General features: G+C 35.2%; 2 protein-coding genes across 2 annotated transcripts; one reads left to right on the top strand and one right to left on the bottom strand.

The window, feature by feature from the left end:
- Positions 1–72: 72 nt before the first annotated feature.
- Positions 73–13,805, bottom strand: LOC126821288 (ER membrane protein complex subunit 5). The gene is made up of 4 exons (XM_050549693.2): positions 13,682–13,805; positions 5,639–5,691; positions 5,278–5,381; positions 73–1,203 (listed from the first exon to the last, which is right to left on the bottom strand). The coding sequence occupies exons 1-4, from the start codon at positions 13,767–13,769 to the stop codon at positions 1,107–1,109; spliced, it is 342 nt and encodes a 113-aa protein (XP_050405650.1). The 5' UTR covers positions 13,770–13,805; the 3' UTR covers positions 73–1,106.
- Positions 13,806–25,007: 11,202 nt separating this feature from the next.
- LOC126820322 (uncharacterized) lies at positions 25,008–27,685 on the top strand. Its single transcript, XM_050548192.2, has 4 exons — positions 25,008–25,474; positions 25,902–26,231; positions 26,784–26,954; positions 27,402–27,685. Exons 1-4 carry the CDS (start codon positions 25,135–25,137, stop codon positions 27,599–27,601), a joined length of 1,041 nt encoding a protein of 346 aa, XP_050404149.1. The 5' UTR covers positions 25,008–25,134; the 3' UTR covers positions 27,602–27,685.
- Positions 27,686–27,980: the final 295 nt, after the last annotated feature.

Below are 27,980 nucleotides of genomic sequence, written 5' to 3'. Positions count from 1 at the left end.
AGCAACCTACCTTTTTGTAACATACGAACAACTAGATCATTTAAATAAAAGGTACAAGATAACAGAAACAAATTCTTCACTTGATAATTTTATTTTTAAATGACAATAAATTGACACTTTCTATAAATATTTTTACTAAATTTACAATTATATATTTTAGATAAAAATTCCTTCAATGAACATGATGTCTCATAGACAACTATTGTAAGCAATCGTTCTGAGCCATAGGTTTAAAAATGTATTGTTTTTGATAAACCTGTACATATTAAATATCTAAAGAGACACATACACATGGTTATTCAAATAAAACATGTGGCATAAAGTGTTATTTGATATCATTTACAATTCACACTCAAAATATTGTTCATATACATGTTCACATTCAAATACCCATTTTCAAATCCATTCAATCACCCCCACAGAAAACTAGATCATAACAACATTTTATTTGTCAATGGACATACATGTATTATAACTTTGTAGATCTAACTTTACTATACAAAAAACATATATCAAGGTAATAATAAATGACAGATTAGCCACCACTTGCATATATTATACTCTGAATTATTTATAAAAATACTCCGGCAAGTGTAAAGAAGGAATTCTTTTTCTATAAATTTCATGTTCTCTAATCCATGAGAGAGACATACCTAAGTTTAAGAGGAGAGGAAAAAAGGCTTTAGTGGCCCTTTGGAATGGAATTAATATACATGTAGTTATATATATATATATATATACACCATGCTTATGACAAAAATAAAATTTCACCATTTCCCTAATGATTTATTTGAAAAAATGAGTCATTTTGATGTTTAAAATAACTGCCCACAAAATGTAAACATAATATACATTCTTCAGGTTTTACAGATTTCAATTATTAGTAAGCAAAATTAAATGTATGAGCTGATGGTTATTCTCATTAGAAGATATTGTCTTGCAATTGTACAAACTAATAGATTTCAGGCCGCACTCAAATTTTGTGGTAATGCTCGACTTGATTCACTCTACAGGTTCCATCAACCTCAACACAAAAGAATCTGCTTATTTCCAGAGTTTTCTTTCACTTGTATAAATATTGAAAAGTTTGATTGCACACAACACTTTCACTCCAGTTCAACTCGTTCTCTGTCTCCATATAGAGCTTTACCTCGATGATGGAAGGTATAAAATGACTGGCGATTACTGAGCATTTCCCAGGTTCTGAAAAGTAAACAAATACTGACATGGCACAGGTGGTTATGAAGGGGTTAATTATCAAGAGATAAACAGTCTAACAAGTTAACTCTCAAATGACACACAGGTTTGACATCTTAAGAATGCATTTGCGAGAGAACCATGCAGGGACCGGCACATGGTGGGTGACCGATTTTCACCATTTTTTTTATGTATGATGGGTAACCCCTCCAAACCCCACTGCCACAATTTTAGATCAATCTAACTAACTAAACTACGGCGAGTAGATTAATGAAACTTAATAGCGTAGCAGATATGGTTAGGGAATATACATTCTGAAAGTTTGATAGACTTTCATTGAGGGGTTTGTGGTATAGGGACTTCGTGATGCAAGGTACCAAAATAGCTCAATTTAGGTATGTCATTTTATTCTATCTATATCTCACCCACTGCGGGTTTAAGTATTTTTTTGGAAAGCTGACTGAAAAGACAATGATCTATAGTATTAAGATCAAGAAAAAAATTGAGTGGCACTCGACCCATTTAGTAGTAAATAATTTCCATTTTTGTATAAAAATAACGATTTTTAACAAAAATGACGAAAAATAAACCGCTTTATTTACACAGTCAAAAGTGTAACATGGCACTTGAAACCAAATTAACTTGGTTTCCAGTTCCGTTAAGAGCAAGCCATAATAAAAATAGAAATAAACAAATAAATATAAACGCAGATTATATAATTTCATCAAAAAATTCAAGTTTAAAAAATGTTCCATTCAAAACTACAAATGTTAATACTTATTACTATCTATATGTTAATACTTATTACTATCTATATGTTAATACTTATTACTATCTATATGTTAATACTTATTACTATCTATCAATCTATCTATCTAGCGTTATCTATCTATTTATCTATCTATCCAATAAGTATCTAATCACGAAAATGGAGCTCACAATTTGAAAAGCTTAATTTACTGTAAATGCCAAAAGAGCTGTTCTTGGTAAATACAATTAATCTCTCTAGACTATTTGTCAACATTTTATTAATTCGGCAATATAACCTCATGATCTAGTAGAAGGATTATGAATTTTTGAACAGCAAATCGTAAAAACTAAATAGTGTAGTAGTCACATATATATCTGTCTATACTTGACAAACGAATCAAGCGATATTTCAAAAAGACAAAAAACAAATTGTATATGACCGTAAGGTCACTATTTTAGCATACTCCCCGCAGTGTTTCGTTTGATTAGACCTAATCCCACTCAACACTGCCGTAATGAAAGCAAATTTCTGTTCCAAATTATGATTGGTCAATAGTCCTATTAACAACCAATACCTAACTGTGTAACAATATAATTCTGGTTTAAACAGAGTTTCAATTATGTTAACATAACATTACGTCATGATTCACGAAATTTATTACGCCCAATTAACCAGTGCATAGCAGAATATTGCAGAAAAACTAATTGCGTGACAAACGAGGCTATCCACATGGCTACAATGTAAACAATACTATTTGGAGACGAACAATACTTTCACCGTTTTTAATACCTTAAATCACTGTCCAAAGTTTTAGGGAAGACCCCAGATTAAACGAAAGTGCAAATCTAACTTCGGCCTGACGAATAATAATAATATTATTAATATGTACATTTATATAGCGCACGTACTCCATGTACAGAAGAATGTCCACTGCGCATACGATTAAATTAATTTAATTAATCTTGATAAGTCTTGATGTAAAACAAGAAAGGGTTTGAGATGATTTAATGATCTCTGGAAGATTTTTACGCAGTTTAGGCGCACTCACTCAGTCACTGAGCACGATCCGTATCCAAATGATATTAATTTCCACCTGATGAATGTGATAAATGTGTATTCGGCCGGAGGTTACTCGAGGGAATTTGTATGTACATAAAGTTAGATAAGTATATTTGAGCTAAGCCATTCACACACTGATACGTCAAAGACAGACTTTTGAAGATGATTGGCAGCCAATAGATTGATTTCAGAACAGGAGTAATATAAGAGTGTTTTGGTGATCTGGTAAGAATTCGAGCTGCAGTATTTTCTACAAGTTGATGTTTTTTAATATTGGCACGAGAGGTTCCTACTAACAAGCTGTTACAGTAGTCAATCCTTGAGAATACCAAAGAACATATAAGTTTAGCCGCTGCTTCCTGGCTAATAAAGTGTTTATATGGCCAATTTTCACTAATGTAACTGTCCATGCTCAAATTGGACCCCAAGAGGACACCTAACCTCTTCACAGTGTCTCATGGTACAAATATTACATCTTGTACAACCACATCATTTGAACTTGTATTTTTCAGATGTGTATTTTGACCACATAAAATACATTCTGATTTACTTAATTCAATTAAATTTAATTTCAACATATTTCTTGTCATTCTATCTTTAATGTCATGTGTACACAATTTGATGTCAGAATAATTAGGAAATGAAACAATTTTTGAATGGGAATAACTTGTGATCAGCTGTGTATCATCTGCATAAGATTGTCGTCCTAGAAACCATGCTTATCGATTAGTTGTCCCAATTTCTTAGTATACATTACATAAAGGACAGGCCAAAGGACTGATCCTTGTGGAACTCCCGAATCATCTGTACCGGCCTTACACAGGGTTGCTGGTAGGCGGTTGCATGGAGCATTATCAGGCCTAATAATCCAGGCAATGGATGATTTTATTGGAAAATTGATGTCAAAGATAGGTTGCCAGGCAACGAAACATACGCCCACAGCAGCTAAATCGTCCGGGCAGTCAACAAGAATTGTCGCATATTTTTACTTTTTTCGGTAATGAAACATTTATAATACACTAAAATCTGATTAAGAGCAACAACTCAGAAAACCATTAGAATTTGTTTGGTTTTTATAAAGTTCTGCCCCATGCTAACGTTTTGTATACAAAACTTTTAATACTGTATCATGGATTTAGCTGTTCCATACATAAAAATTCATTGAAAATCAATATACTTGTTCGTCTCAAGATCTTAAACTCTGTGTATCAATCTGAAGTCAATCGGATATTAACTTTGGCCTCTAGAGCGTCCACAAGATTTTTCAAAGTGATCAAGGGCCATAACTCTGGCAGTAACTTTGGCCTCTAGAGCATCCACAAGCAATTGTGGACGCTGGACGGACGGGGGCGACGACAATATACGACCACATTTCAATGTGGGCGTATAAAAAGCATATTTTTTCCGAATTTTCTGTCAAATATAACAAGAGCCTTAACTCTGGCAGTAATTATCAGAAATCGCTGAAAATCAATAGGCTTCTTCGTCTCATGACCTTAAACACTGTGTATAAATTTAACGTCAATCTGATATTAACTTTGGCCTCTAGAGCGTCCACAAGATTTTTTGAAGTGATCAAGGGCCATAACTCTGGCAGTAATTATCGGAAATCACCGAAAATCAATAGGCTTCTTCGTCTCATGACCTTAAACACTGTGTATAAATTTAAAGTCAATCGGATATTAACTTTGGCCTCAAGGGCCAAAACTCTGACAGTAATTATCCGAAATAGCTGAAAATCAATAGGCTTCTTCGCCTCATGACCTTAAAAACACTGTGTATAAATTTCAATTTAAAGTGAATCAGATATTAACTTTGGCCTCTAGAGCGTCCACAAGATTTTTTTTATTTAAAGTGATCAAGGGCCATAACTCTGGCAGTAACTTTGGCCTCTAGAGCATCCACAAGCAATTGTGGACGCTGGACGGACGGGGGCGACGACAATATACGACCACATTTCAATGTGGGCGTATAAAAAGCATATTTTTTCCGAATTTTCAGTCAAATATAACAGAAAAACAACACCCCCATACCATGTAATGATCTTATTCACAATAAAAATAAGTTATTTGACAAAAAATACATATTTCCTCGGATAAAGGACACAACAAAAGAAACTCAAAAAACATAATCTTAAAATTGATTTTTTTTTTTTACATTTTTTAATCATTTTGAGTCGTGCGTCCCCATAAATTTGTGAGGCAGTAGGCTCAATTTCTCGTTTTATAGTATAGTATAAAACTATTATAAAGACGTTTGGAGAAACTTACTTTGTTTCCATTTCAGCACTAGCTTTAATACTTTTAAACTGGCCAGCTATATTTATTATACCATAATATGTTATTGAAAGCCCAAACAGACATTGTAAAATAATCTGGAAAAAAGACAATAAAAGTTCATAACATGTTTCAGACAAACACTGCAGTAATCAGCTCCATCCATCATTTAATGCAATAAAGAATGTGCTGTTCAGTGGAACTGTTACATTTTGTTTAAGTATATCAATAAGGAACACACATTATTATACCTCAAGAGCTATTCATGGTACATGTACAGTGTACATTGTACGTACATATATCTGTATATAATATAAATAAATATATTAACAAAAGTGTAATCACTTATACTTACATCTAATGGTAGCCATGCAAATTCTTGTTCAGTAAGACGCAGGTAAGCATGATCTGAAGAAAAAAAGATGAACTGAAGAAAAAAAGTGTGAATTCATACCTGGGCCCTTATTAACGAAAACTTAAACTAAGATACAATCGAAATTTTAAGAAATACTGCAATTCGATTGGCTGACCAATATGCAAATTGGATATATGCAAATTGATTTTACTGGTCAGCCAATCGAATTGCAGTATTTCTTAAAATTTCGATTGTATCTTAGTTTAAGTTTTCGTGAATAAGGGCCCTGTAATTTGAAATGTGTTTTATTATATGGATTAAATTGGACAAAATGTAACTAGAAGAGTAGCTGCAATACATGTATTTGTAGCCGTGATAATTCTTATTTACGGCTACAATTGATACACTCTTCGAGGCTTTGAGCAAGTAAAATTAAGTTCAATTGCAACATTTTCAACAGATATCATCACATTCACAGTTTGTATGGAAGTAAGTAATTATGTTACAATTTCTGTATTTTCGAGTGAAATGAAATCACATGATTCTGGTTCAGCGGCCATTTTAAAATGAACAGAAATTCCGCATAGCAGTTGGGTTTAATCAAATCATATAATTATGCGGTAAGGTTTCACCTTTATTTCAATGGGAATTGGTTTATTATATGTTAAGCTACATGTATGTACAGTACAGTTTAAGGGTCAGGTCAGTGTAATTGGAAATTAAGGGAGTTATAGACTATGCATAAAGCGAAATTTTCGTAATAGTAGTTCATCAGTCGATCGAAATTAGGATTTTTTTATCAGAAAAAGCTGTTGCCAAAATAAGCTGATACATTTGACACAAATTTTTGTTTTTGTCTATCACGTAACTTGCAAAGTTTTTATTCATCGCTTGGTTTATTGACCTAATTCCAACTGATGCATGTATCATCCGGGGTTTAGGGGACCTGCTTATGGTCCAACCTGCGACGATGGGTTGTATGTTCAATCTAGTTGGGGGTGTACGATTGAACATACAATAATTCAATAACTCACTTCTCTTAGTATAATCTTATATTTTGTAACAATATTTAACAATGATAATATATATACATAATACTGACCCACATGCTAAGTAACTTAATAAGGAACAGTATCTAAGAAATAACTTATCAGAGACCTGCCCTTCAGTATGTCCCTTGCCTGCCTGTGTGGTTCTACCTATGATCTACAATCTTTCCTCTAATATACTAGAGGTTACTTGGTAACAATAAACAATACATAGTAATTATATATATTTAAACTTAATAATATTTTATAGTTGTTAATGGGTAGTATTTAAGTGACATCCATTCATTCATTTACTAAGTTGCCTAATGTTTATAGATGGATTATCTCATTACTACTATTGTCTCTAATCTCTATCATAGCTGACCATTGATAACTTACTATAGATAATCCATCTTGGGAGCCAAGTTGTGGTGTAAGTCTAGCCCTGTATTGGGTGAATGGCTGTATTAAATACTACTTGGTCATACATGTCACGTGTCATAGGGATTCGGCATTGGAGATTCTGTTGGAAAAAAATATTATTTCTCTGTGTATTCGGTGTTCTATTAGTGGATTATATTCAATGGACATTTAAATTTAACTAACAACTGGGTCAGTGAAACCGAAACCGATTAAATGCATGATCCAATTATTATTTTAATATCTACCTGGAATTCGTACAGATCAAGCGTTGAACACGGCGCAAATCCCAAGATTCACAATGCCGAGAACGTCTTCATTAGCCACGTGGCTTATTAGCTCAAAAGGCAACTTACTGGATCATTTATGAAAAATCGGAATGATTGTTTGGGTTATTTTTACCATATTATCAAATTACCGTTAAATGTGCTAATTACTCAGATTATGAACCACATGGTATGACTGTTATTGTAGTCGATAAGTATGTTGATTGACTTCTTATTCTTAAAGGCTCAATACCACTCTTGTTGTAACTGAATAATATGTCCCAATCTTTATTCTGGTCAACAAATTGTACTATTTTACAGTATTCCAATTAATTGATGATACAAATTTCATCTTAACACACCTTATTTAAAAAATTTGAAAACTCCAACATAATGGTTTGAAACGTCTAACGTAAACATTTTCAAATGAAACTTCGATTTAAAAATATTTTCGAACCCTCTGGACAAGTAAAATAGGATGTAATGGTTAATTTACACAACAGGTAGGACACTTAAACATCTAGTACTTAGATAGAGATATTATTTATTTTCTGGAGCTTTCAAGCCAGCAAGAGTGTTATTGTCCCTTTAATCAACAAGTAATTAATGCGCTGTAATTTAATAAAAAAATATATTGATTTGTAAAAACGTATAAATATTGACCAAAAAGGCAACAAGTTTGGTACGGTAACAACTATCCTTTGAACGATGTGCGCGAGCGACTATCTACTCGCGGAAAAACAAGTCTGCGGGCAAATGATGGTTCGCATCTTTGTGGCAAGTCTTGCATTACGTGTTTATTTAACAATAAATAAGTGTTTAACAGTTTATTTAACAATAAGGCCGCAGTTAATTAATTGTTGGTTTCTCATGACCTGTGTTTGTCAAATATACATGCTACATGAGGTAATTATTAATTAATGCGATGGAATTTAAAATTTTTGAGTTTATTGCTGTGTCTATTTCAGCAATAACTAATGTTAGTTACTTGGTCATTGAAACCCCAACGGTAACCGGCGTTCACAATTTATTTACATTTTTATAGATTAAAATATCTGGTACTAGTGGTACACAATAGCCGGGCATCGGAAACTTGATCATAATGATAGGTCTAAATTATTAGTGGTATGCTTCTAAGTTAACCGTTCGTTAATTCATTCATTCTTGGCATTTCATTTCTTCATGATCTTTCCGTACTTTGACAGGTTTACAAAATGACCTGTTCCAATCAGGTTGATGGTTTGTTCTGACAAATATTTAAAAGCATACCTTTGGATTTTTGATACAACAGAAGTTAGATTATCAACGTCTCAGTCCAAAGAATTTATTACATATGTGTGTTAATTGTCTTCAATTTTGACCCCATCGGCACATGGCATTGTGATAATATAAATACTTTTATAATTTTGTCTATCACATTTATTAGTACCTTTGTGTCCTTTTGAGACTGTGTCTATAGAGTGTTATGGTTAATAAAATACTCTAAAGTACATGTAGTGTCAATCAGCCGGTACCTCATGTTCGAAGCTATCTCATGGCGGAGGTTTGGAACCAAACATTTGTCACAGAGTGCTAGTCATGTAAATAAAATATTTTAGCAGGTATTTAAAGACATTTATATCTTTCCATGAATTTAATTACATATGACAAGTGCCTTATGAAGTATGTATGTCATCTTTGGTGAAAGAAAATGCTGCAGCAACCATTCCTTGGTTATAATGACAGATATGATACAGCTTTTTAAACTTCCTGTTTCACGTACATTACATTACATATTTTTTTTCCACATTCTAGCATACTTTACTTATCACCTAGTGTCATTTTTATCGATAAACAGTCGATTTTAATGCGTGAATTCATTGTTCATATTTAAAGGCAAACAAATATAGTCTTACAGGACGAATTTGTGACCTTGCTAAATTTGACCAAATAATTATGGAAGTGCGTAATTATTACGGATGAAAAAAGACATGCAGGCGGGTCATGAGAAACAAACAATTAATTAACCGCGGCCTAAGTACAACTCATTTAACTGTTAATTAACTGCTGTTCTAATCACAAGGGGGATGAAACAGCCTGAAAAAAAAAAATAGGTTGGGTTGAAACAGCCCAAGGTGAAACGGTCGTGGGATGAACTGACCCGCACCTAGCTACGAGAACGTAGCTAAAAACGTTGAGATATACATCTGATGTGCTTGATTTTAGCTACAATTGGGTGCCTTTAGTGGCAAACTTAATTTCTTTGTTAATGTATATGTAACATCTTAAAAATAAGTTAATTTCATACTATTAGAACTTATTACACATACACAGCCCAGTCTACTGAAACAACTTTCATTTATCAGCAAATATTGACAATAAAGTAAATCAAGCATTGTTTTTATTAAAATTAATACGAGCAATCATAACTACGATGTATTACGGTACCCCTGCGCAACTCAGATCAGGTTAGTACTTTGATTGGCTACTGTACACAAGGCCCCGCCTTTATGTGTTAAAGACGTAACTTTAAAATGTCGGAGAAAGCAATCTATTGTACCCTTGTCAGGTAGGATTTTCTGCTTAATTGTAGTTGGATGTGTCAGAAATGTTATTAGCAATGTAAAAGTTCGCTAGATGCGCCACTGATACTATTTTTATCAATGTCAAAAAAACTGACCGTAAAATGTGTCATTTTTGTTCCGCGACTTCGGGAAGTTGTATGAACACCAACATCGACGACTTTGTGCGTTTCGTATTAAGATGAAAACAGAGTTTGTGTCAAGCGTGGTTTAGACATTCAGAAACGTATTTACGACTTATTTCTTATATTTTGAAAAAATAAATTATCAGGAAAAGGCAAAAACGACGCTCGTCACTGAAAGTAAACGTATTTTCTCATAGAAAGACTCCTATATCGAAGGAAATAAATTATATAGCCCAAAATTAAAAATTTCAATAAATAGTTAATGCTTGGATGGATGTTTCCTGAAAATTTGATGCCTATATGTTTAATGGTTGCTGAGAAACTGTCTTTGGTCACTTTTTTTGCAAATTTAAAAAAAAAGTGTATACTGAAATCGATCAATTTTGGGTCATAAAAGTGCAAGAACATTCTTATTTCTTAATCGATTTTGAAATTGTTTTGGGTTTCTTAAATGGGGGAGGGGTTAGAAAACAAGTATATTCAATTTTAGTCAGACTCAAAAATTTAAAAAAGCTTTTGCATTGCTAATGTTATAAATAACAATAATCAATCGTTGTTCTCTTGTTGTGAAGAAAAAATTGTCAATTTTGCTTATTTGAATCTTGATGTGATTAGCGTTGGGGGTTTGCCACTTGAAACTCTATAGCACCATCTCTTATCTCGAAACACACAGGGTTGAGAGATGAGATTTCTTATCTAACCCGCACCCCAAGGTATAGTTCAGCTCTGAACGTAGGTCTCATAACACTCGCCCTAAACATTCAGGAACCGTCATATTGAATCCTTGGCGAAACTGAAATCTCTTCCCAGTCAATTTTACTGGGTAACTTTTTACTGCTAAACGGTGGGGTGTCAATCCGTGTGAAAGCCTGTACAATGTAAAGAACATCTCAGTGAGAAAATAAGACCTTGCTTAGCTCGCTAGAGTCAGTATGAGCGACACAATATGCTGTTAAAAAATATGTCTCCATCTTCTAACCGACTTCATTGAAATCTACATTTAGGGTAACACACAAATTTACGAACTCGGCCATATATTATAAGATAGACGAGATTTAGGTAAGCAAGGTCTTATTTTCTCACTGAGATGTTAATTTACATTGTAAGGCGTTCACACGGATTGACACTCATCGTTTAGCAGTAAAATTGACTGGGAAGCGATTTCAGTTTCGCCAAGGATTCAATAGGACTGTTCCTGAATGTACAGGGTGAGTATAATGAGACCTACGTTCAGAGCTGAACTACCCTACGTAGTATGGTACGTAACTATCACTGACAAAGTGACAACAGAGTAGCCAGGGTACGAAATAACACGAGAACGGTCGTTCAGGTTACGCATCGGTTACCATGACCCGGAAACACGCGAACAGATTTCCGTCCTCGACCACCGAGCTATAATTTATAAACTAAAGGTTTCAGTTAAAATATTCCCTCCACTCCTACATTAAAACATATTACAATTATAAATAAATACCTGAAAGATCCTTAAGTTCGCACCTGTCATTTGGTAGTAGCAAATCAACTCGCGGACCCATCATACATGGCAATGTCATTAGCCTATTTAGCGAACGAAAGCGCCAGATCAATCAACTGATTTCTATTGTTTTTATTTCTTAAATTAATGGTGATTGAGTAATAAAAATAAAACACCCAATGAAAAGGAATGTTATATTCGCAAATTATCAAATAAAAAACCTACTTTTCAACAAAGGATCTTCCGGTATTTACGTAATAGGTCATAGGTAAAAATTCACACCGTGTCAATGACTTTGGCATTATTCCAATATTTTCACGTTGCCACTTACGGCTTATAATTTTATGACATGGAAAGTGAAATGGAATCAGATTTTTTATGATTTACTGCCAGGCATATCGTAGAACATGATAATGTCGAAGAAATCAGCTATTTATATTTTTGGGGGATGTTATGATGCGAAGCAGTCGAGATCAAGCTTGTCGGCCGCCATATCTTGGATACGTTTCCCGACAGACGATACCACAAAACTTACGGATAATAATTCTAGAGTTTGGAAAGCTAAATTGAATCAAAACTTTTAGGATTTAATATAAGCTACATAGAGGAATATTACATTGTCGAAGATTTCAACTAGGCCCTATATATTTTTATTTTCGATGCAATGAAGAAAGGCAGAAATGTCAAATGCCGATAGCGATGAAGTGACGGTCATTTGGGGCGATATTTCTTTTTAAAAGTTATATTTATATTTACTTTGAACACTGTTCTTTTTTTAAAAAAAAAAAATCTTAGGAGATACATGTTCACGTTTATTATGACAGAGAAAAGTCATAATTTTAGTGGAACTGACCTTTCAATATTATTTATAGTAATATAATTGTTACTTTGTCAATTGAATTTTATATCATTGGAAAGAACACGACAATCTGTACATTTTTGTATAAAAAATTTTTTTTTTTAGTTATTTGCAATTTTGTAGAGAGTAGGCCCTATATTAGTAGGGGTTTCAGGTCACGTGACTTTAGCGTGAAATCGGACAGCCAGCGACTGAAATATAGCCCACTTCAATCTACGATTCTGAATTACTTTTTTATGTAAATGCATTACTAGCAATTGTATTGGAATAGTTTAATATCAATCTCAATATCTGCAAAGATTCAGGCTAAAAAATTATCGAAATGTAAGCGAAATTACCGTTTGTTTACATGAGACGCTCGCGGGAAAATACCGCTCTGACGTCATACGGCCTGAGATTTTCCATTGCTACGACTCACTTCATTGGTGAATCCGCAGCTTAGTTACCGGGGGATTTTGATATAGAACCAATCAAACGATAGATAACAGTTTTGTGGTTATTATGGTTGTTGATACCACGTGATCGGACAAGTAGACCCGTAGAAAATGGGATTTATCTGTTTTGATGACTGAAAATTGCCAAATTTCGACTAACTATAAAAAAACTTTCTTGAGGTATCATCCAGATTATAAATATTTGACATATTATCATTCAAATTATTACGATTTTAATAAATTTTAGCTGACAATAACGTGCGGATTTCAGTTTTAAAATTGGTACTAGCGATTCTGAAGGGAAAATACCGCTTATGACGTCACTCAAATATGACTGAAAAGCACTTATTTTGGTGCCATGCCACGCATTGACTGGTATAGAGCATTTTGATTACATTATTGACGTCGATCTCGGATTTTAAAATTCCATAACTTTGGATCTAATTAGAATATTTTGATGAAATAAAAAAATTTGGGTAGCATTTTATGTATATTTTCACAAAATATTTTTAATAAAATTTTTTCTGTCATTTGAAACTTTGACCTGAAACCCCTAATATTAGGATTAACAATAATCCACTAAATTGGCTTAGGGATATGGGCCCTGCTGATTTAATAAACTTAGGGGTAGCTGGCTAATCTTTTAATTGGCCCCAAATCCCCCTAGGCTAATTCGAGGGTCGGCTCTAAACAAATATGGCAGCAAATTGATGCATTGTAACCTATAGGTTACCATTTCAAATTTGGTGCAGATTAGCGTAACCTATTTTGAGGTTACCATAACTAAGAGACTTATTTCATACCCTGGTAGCATCATATTACTAATTTTAGTAAACTGTAATTAGGCCTATAAATATATCTGAATAAGTGTCTTACGCTGTGTTGCTGAATAGGCTGCGTGTGCAAGAGCAATAAGGCCAACACTAACACATAGTTTATGAATAAATGCCATTTCTTGAGTCATTTCTTAAAATTTCCGACCATGTGTGAATGAAATGGGTCGTATAGTATTTACGACAACCGGACAGGTTTGAAATATATCATTTCCTTTTTAAAAGGGATTAAAGTTGATTTGTTGAGTTTATTGTCATCTACCGGTTGATTATTGTGAAACTACATGTCTCCTTATCTATTTAAATTTACTCATTATGATTTGATATTTACGACATCACCATATTAAAATAAAGGGAAAGGCCATCATCGGAGAATTTCGGCTTCACGTATACAGCACTCGGAGGCAAAGATCCTTTCGACGTCCCCACAGGTAGTGATAATTTCGGCCTATTTTACAATATGTGCTAACCATATGTATATGTAAAATCCAAAAAAGAAATGAAATATATTTAATAACTGGACTGAATAAATTTTATAACAGGCATTGTTCTAATAATGTTGTCACTTAAATTTGAGTAGGAATAAAATCTGAAAAAAAGGCATGATTATTAATTAACAGCTGCCATAGGCTAGAACCTTCACCTAGACCCTGGTACGCCACTGCCTAAATCTACCAAATATTTCTACTCCTATGATTAACTTTCTGTACTCAGATTGTCACCCGAGGTCACGACTATTTTTATGGGTAAGTAATGATATAAATAACAAATCTAGGCTACAAACTTTTCACTTTTTGGAAGTAGACTTTTTTTTATATATATTTTGCTTTGGGGAGACAAGCGTAAAGCAATATATCCACGCTAAAAACAAAACGGCAATGCTAATTTGGATTAGGAGTTGGCAAATCCGTGTGAATTCCTTCCAATTGCTCTATATTAATTCAAATAATACAATACATTAGGCCTACATAAAATCACAGAAAAAATTGCAATGGAGATATCACAATGGCATGATATTGAAAGACAATTAAACAAAGGAAATTCAGAAGATACAAAAATTAAGGTACGTGTATTAGTATATTTTAACGTAACACTGTAATAGAATCTTGAAATCGATAGAAGACATTTACGTTAATACCGCTATCAGTATTCTTTGTGGCTGCTTGTCATCGAACATATGTTTTTAGAGGCATTGAGTTTTGGGGTCTTCATGATTTAAGTAAAATTTATCGTCGGGATATACTCCTTAGAACTCCCAGTTAAGGAGTCTTAAAAATTTGTTAGTTATTTTAAAAGGAAACTACCCTATTCTACAGGTAAGTGCATTTAATTCTTTGGTGCGGGTGGTTCTCTGGTGTTATTTTATTATTTATTTTTTTTCTTTTTTTTCTTTTTGTTTTTTTTTTAATAACTTCTTAACAACTTTTATAAGCGAAATAAAAAGTTGAATGCTATTTCCCCTGTTTAAATTATTTCAGAAACAAGAAAAGCTAACGGAAGTTAAGTCTGCTCATAAGAAAGTGATTTTTAAAAAATCTTCAAACCTAGGAGAACAGACATTTTATGTGGCATCTTCATCATCAACACTGACCCCTACTCGAGTTGCCTCTAACCCCAGAAATCCATGCCTAGTAACATTAATACTTGTTACTGCTGTGACTGTATTTATTGGGTTAACAATATATATTATCAATATATACAGCACGGGTTAGTATATTCTTTTTAAAAATAAAACGACCTGTTGCAATGCAAGACACGCTTACATTTTGCAAGAGGTGGATAGAGAACAAACTAAAATAAACGAGATTTTTCGTAAAATCAGGGGCCATAATCCATGAAGTTATGGTCTGAAAGGAAAAGAGATCTTTGGGATATAAACATATAATATTTTAAGTTTCATCAAAATCAGACAAAATTGTGACCTCTAGGGTCCACAACCTTCGTATTACATACTTTTACACTAAATTTGCGTACAAGGCGCGGCCATTTCGTCGAGCGGTTTCGTTTCGATTTTCCCGAAATTCGAACTCAAACTTCATTATGGTGTAACGGTGATATATTTAAACGGTTTTTAAAATCGGATAACAATATTGACCACTAGAGTGCCCACAAGCTAAAAACGTGATTTTTTGTACAATCAGGGACCATAATCCATGAAGTTACGGTCCGATACATGCACCCCTGAGAACACTTCTAGTCCCCCCCCCCCCTGTTGCTCTGAGCTAGTTACGACCCTAATGCTGATTATTATGGTTGCTTTATAACAATATAGTGTCGTTTAGAATAGAACGAAAGGACGTTATAGGGACACAGTGTTTTATATAATAAATGCACTTAAGTTTTACTCGATTTGAGTGGAATGCAGTGAGTTTAAATAGTACTTTACATTATATTGTGGATTAAAGGTGGCATTATGGAAGATTATATAAAGAGCTGACAACCCTCACTATAATAGTTAAAAACTAGATAATGTAAAAAAGGATATGCTGAAAATTTAAGTCAAATTGTTCCACTCTGAACCGAGATATTAGCGATTGAATTTTAGGTTTAGCCTCGATCATCATTACTAAAGTCAATGAGCGTTGAGCAACAGATCGGATTAAAATCCAGTGAAAATCGAACACATATAAGGTCTTTTCATGTTAATAAATGTCTAATTAATAGTTTATATAACATTTCAGGCCTAAAGAAAGACCTGCAATAGGCAGATTTAGATAACAATCCCGTGTGAAACGATCATTTGAAGTCAGGAAACAGTATTTTAGCGAGGGCTTGTCTATTATAATGGGAATTTCTAAATATTTTGAAGAATTTTCGTAAAACTACCAGAAATAATTTTTTTATAACTTTGTAAGTTGATGATGACTGAGAAAATACTTGGATTTATAACCCATGAGAATAAGTTGATAATTTAATTATTTATTCTGTTTATGTACGAGTTTAATGTTTTTATTTTCAGATAAATCACCTGAATCTGTCAATCAAATAAAAATACGTGAGTAGAATCGTATCAGAGTTAGCCGAGTTACGGATAGATAATAATATATAGTTATATTTTAACTCCTTACAAAGTCTCATAAACCATTTTTTTACGCCCACATTTTCATGTGGACGTAATTGTCGTCGCCCCGGTTCGTCCACAATTTGTTTGTGGACACTCTACTGATCACAATTTTTATCCGATTTTGACGAAACTTGAAATATAGGTTTATATCCCAAAGATCTCGACTCCTTTCGACATTGGCATGCATCGGACCCTAGCTTTAAGGAATATGGCCTCTGATTGTACGAAAAATTGCCCTTTTTTTTAGCTCGTTCTCTTTCCATCTCTGGCAAAGTGTGGACGTATCTTGCAACACAACCACTTTGGGTTTTTTTAACCAACGGTTGCCAGGAAAACTACGTCCACATTTTGCAAGAGATGGATAAAGCACGAGTTTTTATACGCCCACATTTTCATGTGGACGTATTGTCGTCGCCCCTGTCCGTCCGGACGTCCGTCCGTCCACAATTTGTTTGTGGACACTCTACAGGTCACAATTCTTATCCGATTTTGACGAAACTTGAAATATAGGTTTATCTCCAAAAGATCTCTGTTGCTGTCGATATTGGCATGTATCGGGTCGAAACTTCATGGATTATGGCCCCTGTTTGTACGAAAGATCACGTTTTTAGCTTGTGGACACTATAGAGGTCACAATTTTTATCCGATTTGGTTGAAACTTGGAATGTAAGTTTATAACCCAAAGATATCGATTCATTTCGATATTCGCGCATATCGGACCGTAACTTCCTGAATTATGGCCCCTGATTGTACGAAAAATCGCGCTTTTAGCTTATCCGATTTAAAAAAAAACCGTATTATTATATCACAGTTACACCCTAGGGACGGCTGAGTTCTAATTTCGTGAAAATCGGCCCAAAACTGACAGACAAAGTTTATAACCAAAAGATCTCGGTCCCTTTCGATATTACTTTGCTCATATCGAATTGTAATTTCCTGAATTATGGCCCTTGATTGTAGGAAAATCACTTTCTTTTTAGCTTGTTCTCTATCCATCTCTCGAAAATGTGGGGGTATCCTGCCTAGCAGCCGCTGCTTTAAAAAAAACGATTTTTCGTACAATCAGGGGCCATAATCAAGGAAGTTATGGTCTGAAATGCGCGAATATCGAAAGGGGATGAGATATTTGGGATATGAAGATGTATTTTAAGTTTCATCAAAATCGAATAAAAATTGTGACTTCTAGAGGTCCACGACCTTATTACATACTTTTACACTATTTGTGTGCAAGGAGCGGCCATTTTGTCAGGCAATGTCCGTTCGATTTTCACGAAATTCAAACTCAGCCGTTAGCGGGGTGTAACGGTGATACATTTAAACGGTTTTTAAAATCGGATAAAAATTGTCGTGACCTCTAGAGGGTCCACAAACTAAAAACATGGTTTTTCGTACAATCAGGGGTCATAATCCAGAAAGTTACGGTCCGATATGCGCAAATATCGAAAAGAACCAAGATCCCTGGATTATAATCATGCATTTCGAGTTTTATCAAAATCAGACAAAAATTGCGACTTCTAGAGTGTCCACAACCGTGGTATTACATAAGAACCGAGATCTTTGGGTAATAAACATACATTTTAAGTTTTATCAAAATCGGATCAAAATTGTGACCTCTATCTAGACTTTTCTTACAATCGGGGGCCATAATCCATAATATCGAAAGGGACCGATATCTTTGGGATATAAACCTATATTTCGGACGGACAGGGGCGACGACAATATACGTCCACATGAACATGTGGGCGTATAAAAAAGAACTGCTCAGGAATAATACTATACACGGGATTGATTCTAATCCGCTCACCTAGTTCTAGATCTATACATAAGAATGGAATTCTAGTCATACAGCAGAGGTGCCGTTTAATTCTTTTTGAGGCACAATAGGTTTTACTCTTATCTGCTTTTAACTGAATTGTGGCTGTTGGACATGTTAGTATGGAGGCATGACAGGTAAAAAATTCCGTGGGCCATGCATTTTTACACTGAGAAATTACCGACCATAACCCAGTAATTACTTCCACAAACGCTTTTGTCATAAGACGACAGTGTATGCACCCACAGCCAGCTTTTAAATTGCCTCCTTGATAATCTAATCTGCATAAAATGAAACAGTATTCATTTAATTTCAGCCGTTTTAAGAGCATTAGTTTTTATGAAATTTACCAATAAAGAATTCCACCTTGAAAAGTCTGTAGATAATCCCGAGAGATTTATAAATGTTTCTTATACCTTAAACCATGTGGTGAGTTTAAACATGAACTTGGTAATCAGGGGCGTGGTGATCCTTGATTTTGCATATTATATTATGTGTGTGTGTGTGTGTGTGCCGGGGGGGGGGGGGTATTGGGCTGTGTGGTAGCATATCTGACCCACGGTGTATGTTTGAAAATTTGACAATGATTATGATTATAATGTTGAAAACCACATTGAAACCGCGTGATTCTTTGTCATTTGCGAGGGAACACAAAAACTCAAGGGGCGCAAAAACTCAAAACCATGACCCAAAGCTCGTCATTGCGTCCCTCTTACTTAGCTCCTGTTGATAATTAATATTGATGACAGAGAATATCGCATGTTTTTCAAATGTACTAGCACTGATTAAAATTTTAAAATGAAGTCACGTGTTGTGTCTTCGTATTTAATAATTTTCGAATTTAACAATCATTTTGAGATTGTTAAAAAAATGGTGGCCAAAATAAAGTCAGAGCTCGAGTATTAATTGTGATTATTTCAGCTTAATGAAATTTTTCTTCGAAGTTCATTGTCCAAAAGTTTTTACGGTGCCAAGCTTTTAACTTTCAGGTAAGAAACAATTTACGAGAGAGAGAGAGGGGGAGAGAGAGAGAGGGGGAGAGGGGGGGGAGAGAGATGGGGGGGGGGGGGTAACGTCTACTCGACACATACTCTCTGGACTAACATATTATGGTTAAGAAACTCAGGACGTTGGACAGGCGAACACACTCCTTGTCAGGTACAAACTTGGGTTCAAAACCACGCCGCTTGACATAGGGACAGATCTTACGATCTAAAGCGCACGCAATAGAACATTCGATTACCTGCAGTTACGCATAATATCAAGAAATGGCCCCAACCCTGTCATTTATGTTTACTTTGTCCATATTTCTGTTTATTATTTCGTAAAATATTTTTTTGGTTAGCCCAACCAGTCTTAAAGCCAAGACAGAACTATTGTTTATGGATACGGGTTTAATACAAGAATCAAAGACAATTATTCAAGTCATAGAAAATGGTGGGGATCTTTTACCGGGAGCGGAAGAACTTGTTTTGCAGTTGGCAGATTTAATTCTTTGCTTGCCATGCATGTATGTCAGACTTGTTTTCACCCAAACATTTCAACTACCACAAAAGCCAAAATTGCAAAGTAGGTATCCAAATTATACTTATTCGTCCTTTAACCCCACCCTCCTCACCAAAGCCACTCTTTGTTTCAAGAAGCAAATTACACTCCACCCCACTCCAAAACACATTTGGGAACTAATGATATTGATGCACTTTTTAAAAATATCAACGGAAACGAGAGTGATCGAACATTGGCGTCAACCCTGTCTGTCTCCCGGCCGTTCGTTCGTTGGTTGGCGTGTGGTTAACAAGTCATTAAATTCATCTTCAAGTCAAATTTATATTCACTGTTGGTTATGATGCATATTCTTTAGGAGTTATTGCAATTGGTTTACTTTGGACTTATACAAATCTGTAGACGTTCTTATAGAGTGTATAACCTGATTTACCTGAAATTTATATAGTGTTTATATGCACAACCTTGCTCAAAACAGCCCAGTCGGAGTGTAGCATCATCTCATGATATTAATTTTCAGACGAAGTTCCGTTGATGATTCCAGGAATTAAAACTTTTAAACCGGTGACACACCCCGGCATTGGCCGAGGTACTGGTCGACCAAGTGGCGAAGCAGTTGAAGATATGAAACCAGAACAGCCAGGTAAACCGGCTACAATTAATACACTATTCGAGGCTTTGCGCAAGTAAAATTAGGTTCATTTGCAGAATTTTCAACACATAACATCACAGTTTGCATGGAAAAAGGTAATTATGTTACAAATAGTGAAGAGTGGAACACTGAAATCTTAATCTTATCTTACCGAACAGTTTTTCTGCATTTTCGAGTGACATGAAATCACGTGATTCTGGTTCGGTGGCCATTTTAAATTAACAGAAATTTCGCATAGCAGTTGGGTTTAATCAAATCATATAATTATGCGGTAAGGTTTCACCTTTATTTCAATGGGAATTGGTTTACTATGTGAAGCTATGTACAGTACAGTTTGGGGCCAGTGTCATTGGAAATTAAGGGAGTTATAGGCCAGTAACTTTTATGTAGTCAAATGACTACACAACTTGCTCAAAGGAAGGCCTTAGGACGGTCCACTACTGTGACTGGAGCAAGACTGAAGACATCAGTAGTGGAACCATTTCTACAACTCGACAAATAACTTGTGTGTCTATCGCCGTCAACTATAGTTTAAGACACCCCGCTGTCTATTTGAATTATCCACGTTTTCAAGTTTTATATATAAATATCCATTCACAATCCATGGATATGAACTCAACAGACTTTATGCACAATACTTATACTCAGATTAATGTTATTTTTGAATATGTTTTCCACGTTACGAGCACCTGTGAAAATTTCAGCTTCAAGTTTTATTTTTCAGTTGTAATCGTATCAAATGAAGTTGCTTTCTTTCTTGAAAAATCCGTCAGGATGTCTTGTAAATTTTTTAATGTTGCGAATTGGTCAATGATCACAGTTACTCACCAATCAAACACTATTGTAAACATCAAATCGACGAAACAAATACAAGAAATAAACAATCAGGATGCCCATTTGATTATTATACCCACTCTGACGTCAACAAGTGGCAGTGTAGTATTAAATATAATACAAGTTAGATGTAGCGATAGCGGGAAATATGAATGTACCGTATTCACCAAAGATGGCGTTTCAGCTTCTTCAAGTGGATTTTTGCATGTCAAAGGTAAAGTCTGTTATTGCATTATTTTATTATTATATTAAACATGCCATAGCAGTTACACAAAAATTGTTTGTTGGGTCTCTTGTAGGTAAACCTATAGCAATAAACCAACAACCAAATAAACAGTGTGCTATGAAGGAAATTTTGTCCGGACAGCGGCGCAACGGCCTACTCTTATATCGAATTTCACCTGCCAAGGGATCTTTTACGTGCACGCCAATGTGTACACGGGACCTAGGTTTTCCGTGCATTCCAAACGACTAGACAGCTCTCCATGTCAGGCCCTCCGCCCTGTACCACTGACAAGGGGAAACCACACTATGGAAAATCTCGATGAACTGTCTCGGCCAACACCGGGAGCGAACCCGCGACCTCCAGGCTAGCGAGCTAACGTCTTACTCACTTAGCCACCGAGGCTCCCTGTATTGTACAAATTATCTTGGATAGTTTGGTATAAAAGACAAAAAGTGCAGGAGAAATGTTAGCTATGTGAACTTACAGAATAAGTGGAGTGGAATCGGATGTTTTGTAATTAGTAAACATACACTACCTCCTTCACTACACCCGTGAGCTGCATATCGTGTTATGCAATAGCCAAAATAAATACAGCACACATTTTTAGCCAAACAAAAGAGAAGTACTCCAGAAAGAACATGTACATCCTGCCTCGTGCACTGATTGGGTCGATCGTAATTGACGTACTTATATTTTATTATAGTGTTACCAAAGAAGCCAGTCTTGACATTACCTGATCAGATCATCGCAAACCAGCCAATAAAATCACCAATCATATGCCAAGCAATCGTTGGGTTTCCTGTGGGAACGATGACTTTGAAGATCAAGACACCGCATAGTTCTACCTTTATCCAAGTTCCTGTACAAACCCATTATACTGTTAACGAATGTCTGGTTAATGGATTTGTTCTAATCTCGGCGTACACGCCCATTTTAGAGGCTAATGGTACAAAAGTTCTTTGTGAAGTTGATAATACTCAGTTCGATATACCAAATTATAATACGACTAAAGAAATAACAGTTCTTGGGGGTAAGTGTATGTAACGGAAAATCGTCCAAAGTATTAGAGTAAGCACTCAGTAACGGGATCGACAATGGGTCTACTGGGAAACGGCTCCCACGGCAACCCACAACAAATGTCAGTCTGAGCCCACATCACTTTTCCCCCTTGTATCGGCTATGGGGCTGGCGGGAGGGTCCATCCCAGGCCGAGTCGTAGCACGGCACCCGGGAAAATCTACTATTTCCGACGCCACTGTATAAGTCCTTAAAAACAAAAAGGTGAGATGACCTAGCACAGTACCACCCGCCATTCATCAGTAATGCAATGAACGGACTGCATCCGTAAATCTGGAGTTAGATGGGCCTCAACAGGTCCGAGGCCCCAGGGTCCCCACCAGGTTAATCCTACACTTCCCAAATGGAGGCTACTGACAGTGTAAAGCGATGAAAGGAATAAAAGTTCTTTTGGGCGTTAAGTATATCGGAATTTGCAAATATGAAAGTTTCGATTTTATTCTGATCAATAACTTATTATCATAACAGTTTATGCTCAATTATTTAGCAAGCTGCAATCTGCGCCAACCTGGACTCTCTGCCACAAGAATGGCCAACAATAGCCATACAATTATATCATTACTTTTGTCACTCAAATCTAAGATTAGTGCATCTTCAAATTGTACAATGAGGGGTTACACTTGATTCTCATTTGTAAAATATATTTAAAAAAGAACACTCTATATTCCAGTAACAAAGTATACATGATTTTAAATATTGTTATTTCATTCCTGCATAGGGTGATGACTGTACACTGCACGCTTATTTTATATACCGGTGGAAAATCAGAACGATAAGACGACCCCCTTTTTCTCAGTCAGACCCCCATTATAAGTTACCTTCTCAGATATGTAGGCTATCAGATTTTGTTTGTTGGACGTTATATAATTCCAAAAATATAATCATCTATAGAAGTGTGGTATCTCCATTGTTTTGTGCACAACTATTGGTAAATAAGGAGTAGAACGGTCGGAGATGCATCTTTGAAAAGGTAAATGATTTAGCTCTCGAACAGCATTTCTCAAAAACCCTTGAAGCTTCAGAGACAAAAAACATGAGCTGTTTTTCTAACACTCTTCTGGTCGTAAACCCTCACAGCATCCACCACAAAAGGCTATGGAAAAACTCAAAAACATAGTGGATTAAGAAGTATACTATTTTGTAGATCAAATATGCAGGAAAGTTGGTAACGGCATGGTGTTACGACATCCGTACTTCTGTAATAAACATATTACATGTTATCATGGGCTTCCTACTGTAATCAACTGTCCACAGGATTTCTGTTTCAATCCCGTAAATGGCAAATGTGGTGAAACTGGTAGGTTAAACATATTAAAACCAAGGTAACCAATAGATTTATCTTTTAAAAAGAAATAATAATCTGCATCTAGATTATGATAAGCCGGAATTTAAAATGGGGTTTTCTGGTATCAAAACATTAAAGGACAGTAAATAGGCCTAAGTTGCACTTTATTAAATATTTAAAATTTCCGTAACAGACAGCAGCCATTTTCAGCCTCAATATGGCAGTTTAGTTCAATGTTGCATTGCATCCATGCTTCCTCTCTTTTAAACAAGGATACATACACTTGTAGACTTTCTCAATAAAACCGGATGCCGCTTTTAAAGATTGTCCTCTGTCTTAAAATTATAAAAAGTTCAAACTGTTAGCAAAAATAAAATCCCATAGACAATATGGATAAAGCCGAGCTTAAAGATGCGTTCCCAGAAAAGTATTTATCGGGTGGTTATTTCCAATAAAAGTATGGTAATTTTGGTATATATGGAAAGTAGAGATATCCAATCTTACTAGAAAAATACTGGATTCCCCGAAAAACACTCATGGAGCGTCTACAGGACAAAAATGTAAGGGTTCCCCTAATCAACAGCTCGACGATTAGGAATTTCTGCACGCGTGATATCAAAGGTCACACGCGAACATTATGTACAAGTTGATAAACTTTATGAAAAGTTAGACGTACCACACTTTCTGAGATAAAAATGACGGAAAAAGACGCGTGTAGTGGATAATCCGAGAATTTAATTAGGATTCGATATTTGTAATAAATAGTAAGCGATTAAAGACAACATCGTCTTATGTATGCCATGAATTCTCCTCAGACTTCCAAGAGAGGTAAGTCACGTGACGTAAACATGACCTGGTTTGATCGAATTTTTATAGCAGGACATTCCTTCGCAATTACAATGTTTGAGAAGGATTTGAAGCAAAGTTATGACCATTAAATCACCCAGTTTGTACGCGGGAACCCATCTTTAAGTGGAGTTTACAAATGGAGTTAACAAATCCCATTTGAAAGTGACTCTTCGTTTGTTTTCTTCCCGCAGCCATGGATATTGAAACTTCTGTCGAGTCTACTGGTAAAGGAGCGGCGTCCATATCATGCCGATTGATCAATTTCGAAGAATGGCAGACGATATTTTTAATGAAACGAGATAATCAAATTGATATTCATCAGATCCTACTAACCTTTGACAGACAACGGAAAGTCATTTGGTTTAATAAACATCTGGAATCAAGATCACTAACTAAAGTTAAAATATCCAGATACGATGTAACCTTCCAACTGTGGATTTACGGTCTGCAATGTTCAGATAAAGGACTTTTTGCTTGTCGCGCATCCAGTGGTTCTAGGAATTTAGAAGCCGAAAGATTTTTAGAGGTGTCAGGTAAGCAAAGCGGGGTGTAGTTTGTAATTCGTAAGAAAGTCGTATTGCAAATTGAGAAGATAAGATAGGCTGTCAGTCATGATTTTGGCTGAAGAGGTTCATACAGTATCCTAACCAGAGGCCTTAGAATCATCTTAGGTACTACATGTAAACAGGAAGTTATTTACCACCATAAACTACAGAACCTTTTCCTAGCAAAACATATTCCTGGGGTCAATCTAAAACAGCTATATATTTCATTTCGGGGCGTGGGTTACATATCGGAGAGAGAGAGAGAGAATTCGCTTATTCTTAGGGGTCTTTTGCAGTGGGAGAAAACTTGGTGACCCGGAGAAAATCCTCGAAATAGCAATGTAATAATTGTACCCTGACACGGGAGTTCAGGGTATAGTTGTTTTATAAAAGAAGTTAAAATCTTCTGTTTCAGCAAAACCAGAACCTCCAGAAATGCTTCTTCCACTAACTCTTGTTAATGGCAGTTCTAAACGAAACAACATAACATGTTCAGCAGACGTTGGTTTTCCGCCAGGTAATCTGATTCTAAGCAAAAGACTTCCATATGAATCTCTATTCCATGATATTGTGTTTGACCATTTGACCAAAGTTACAGAGAAAGATCAATGTACCACCACAGTTAAGGGGGAATATTTTGTATCCGGAGAGGATAGTCTAAATGGAACGTTGATAAAATGTGAAGTCCGCAATGCAAGTGGTATACCCTCAGTCAGTGTTAATGATACCCTTTATGTTCTGAAAAGTAAGTCTGTATCTTTTCTGATAAAACTGACTGGATGAGTGAACATTCTGAGAGAGAGAGAGGGAAAAATGGGGTTTAACATCCACTTGACCCAAACCTGGTCATATTGCGACTAACATGGTTCAATTTTATTTCAATAATCCTCTTGTGCATGAGTTTTTGGCAGTGGGAGGAAACTGGAGGACCCACAAGGTTGGACAGGTGACCCCACTCCTTGTCATGCACAAGCGGGGAATCGAAACTACGCCACTTGACTAAATGACTTGTGTTAACAATTCGCCCCCCCCCCCCTTTGATAAGCAGTCTAATCATCTAATTAAATATAACTTGATAGAAATATCTTTGTAGAAATTGGCACATAACTGTCCGGAGGTAATTGGTATGGCAATGGTGGTACCAAATGCCCCTCTCTTGTCACAAATAAAAGTACTAATATCTTGATTAAAGGTGAGATAAACATAGACATGAACATAGAATTTCATCAGATACATAAGTCTATCGTTCATAAGTTCACTGTGGCTGTTGTTATTCTGTATGGGTTTTTATCTTCAGAAAGTGAATGTAAAGAAAGAAAAGGTGGTTATATACCTCATCCTAATGATTGTAGATATTTTATACAATGTGCTATATCAGATATCTATATCAGTAGATGTAGTCGGGGTTTGTGTTTTAATCCAAGTACAGAGAAATGTGATCTGCTGGAACCAAAGACCACACATTCAGGTAAACTGATTACTGTAAATAAAGGTGATGTATGTAGATTCAAATGTATTGAAATGGTAACGATTACATATATGTTCTACTAATGTGGTAATGTAGACATGCAGGTGGCAATGCTTACTGCTGTATATGTGGTAATTATTATGTATATGGTAATAACTACATATGAGTAATGGCGACTTAGGTGCAGTGATTACATGTGATATAATGTTATGGGAACATTAGGTGATATGGATTACAGTATTACACATAGATAATATATGGATGATATTGATTACATTGATTACTTAGATCTGTGTGGACTGATGTAGATAGACTTTACATGGCAATTATTGTGTAGATTGGTAATGATGATAGACGAAAATTATAAATATTACAATGCTTAAAGTTGCATATTTTTTTAGACTATTTTCAAATTTCAAATAAATTAAATTCAGATTTATTTTTCAGCTGAATCAATTCATCCCTGTAGATCTAATCGCCATGGTGACTATTTCCCTCACCCTGTATTGTGTAATAAATATTTTTGGTGTGTCCAAGGAAAGGAAGTGATACAACATTGTCGTCTTGGCACCCTTTACCACCGCAATGGACAGTGTACATTTAATATAGCAGAATCATTCTGTTACAATAAAACACAAACAGAATGATGAAATTCCTGCAAGTAGAAGGTGTGAAATATATGAACTTACATTATATGAATCTTAGTTTGTATCTAGTCTACCTATTTATAATTACCAAAGAATAAATATTTCTTAGAAACGAATGTTAAAATCATTAAGACATTATTATATGAAGGTGCTGATTCATAAGTAACTATGATTGAGAGTATTATTTTGTGTCCTCATGTCCTTCCAGATATAATAAAAACCTACTTTTCTGCCCCAATGAGATTAATGAAGACACTGGTTCCTTATTCATGTAAAGTAAATGTTAAATATGTTTAAGAATAGGCATTTTCTTTGTCTGTGAGCTACAATTCAACAACATGTGTTAGCTCTCTGCCACAATATATGACCTACCCTTCAA

Source organism: Patella vulgata, chromosome 1, assembly GCF_932274485.2.
Source record: "Patella vulgata chromosome 1, xgPatVulg1.2, whole genome shotgun sequence".
NCBI lineage: Eukaryota > Metazoa > Mollusca > Gastropoda > Patellidae > Patella > Patella vulgata.
The sequence above is the reverse complement of the archived record's forward strand: the minus strand, read 5'-3'. Positions and strand labels throughout refer to the sequence as shown.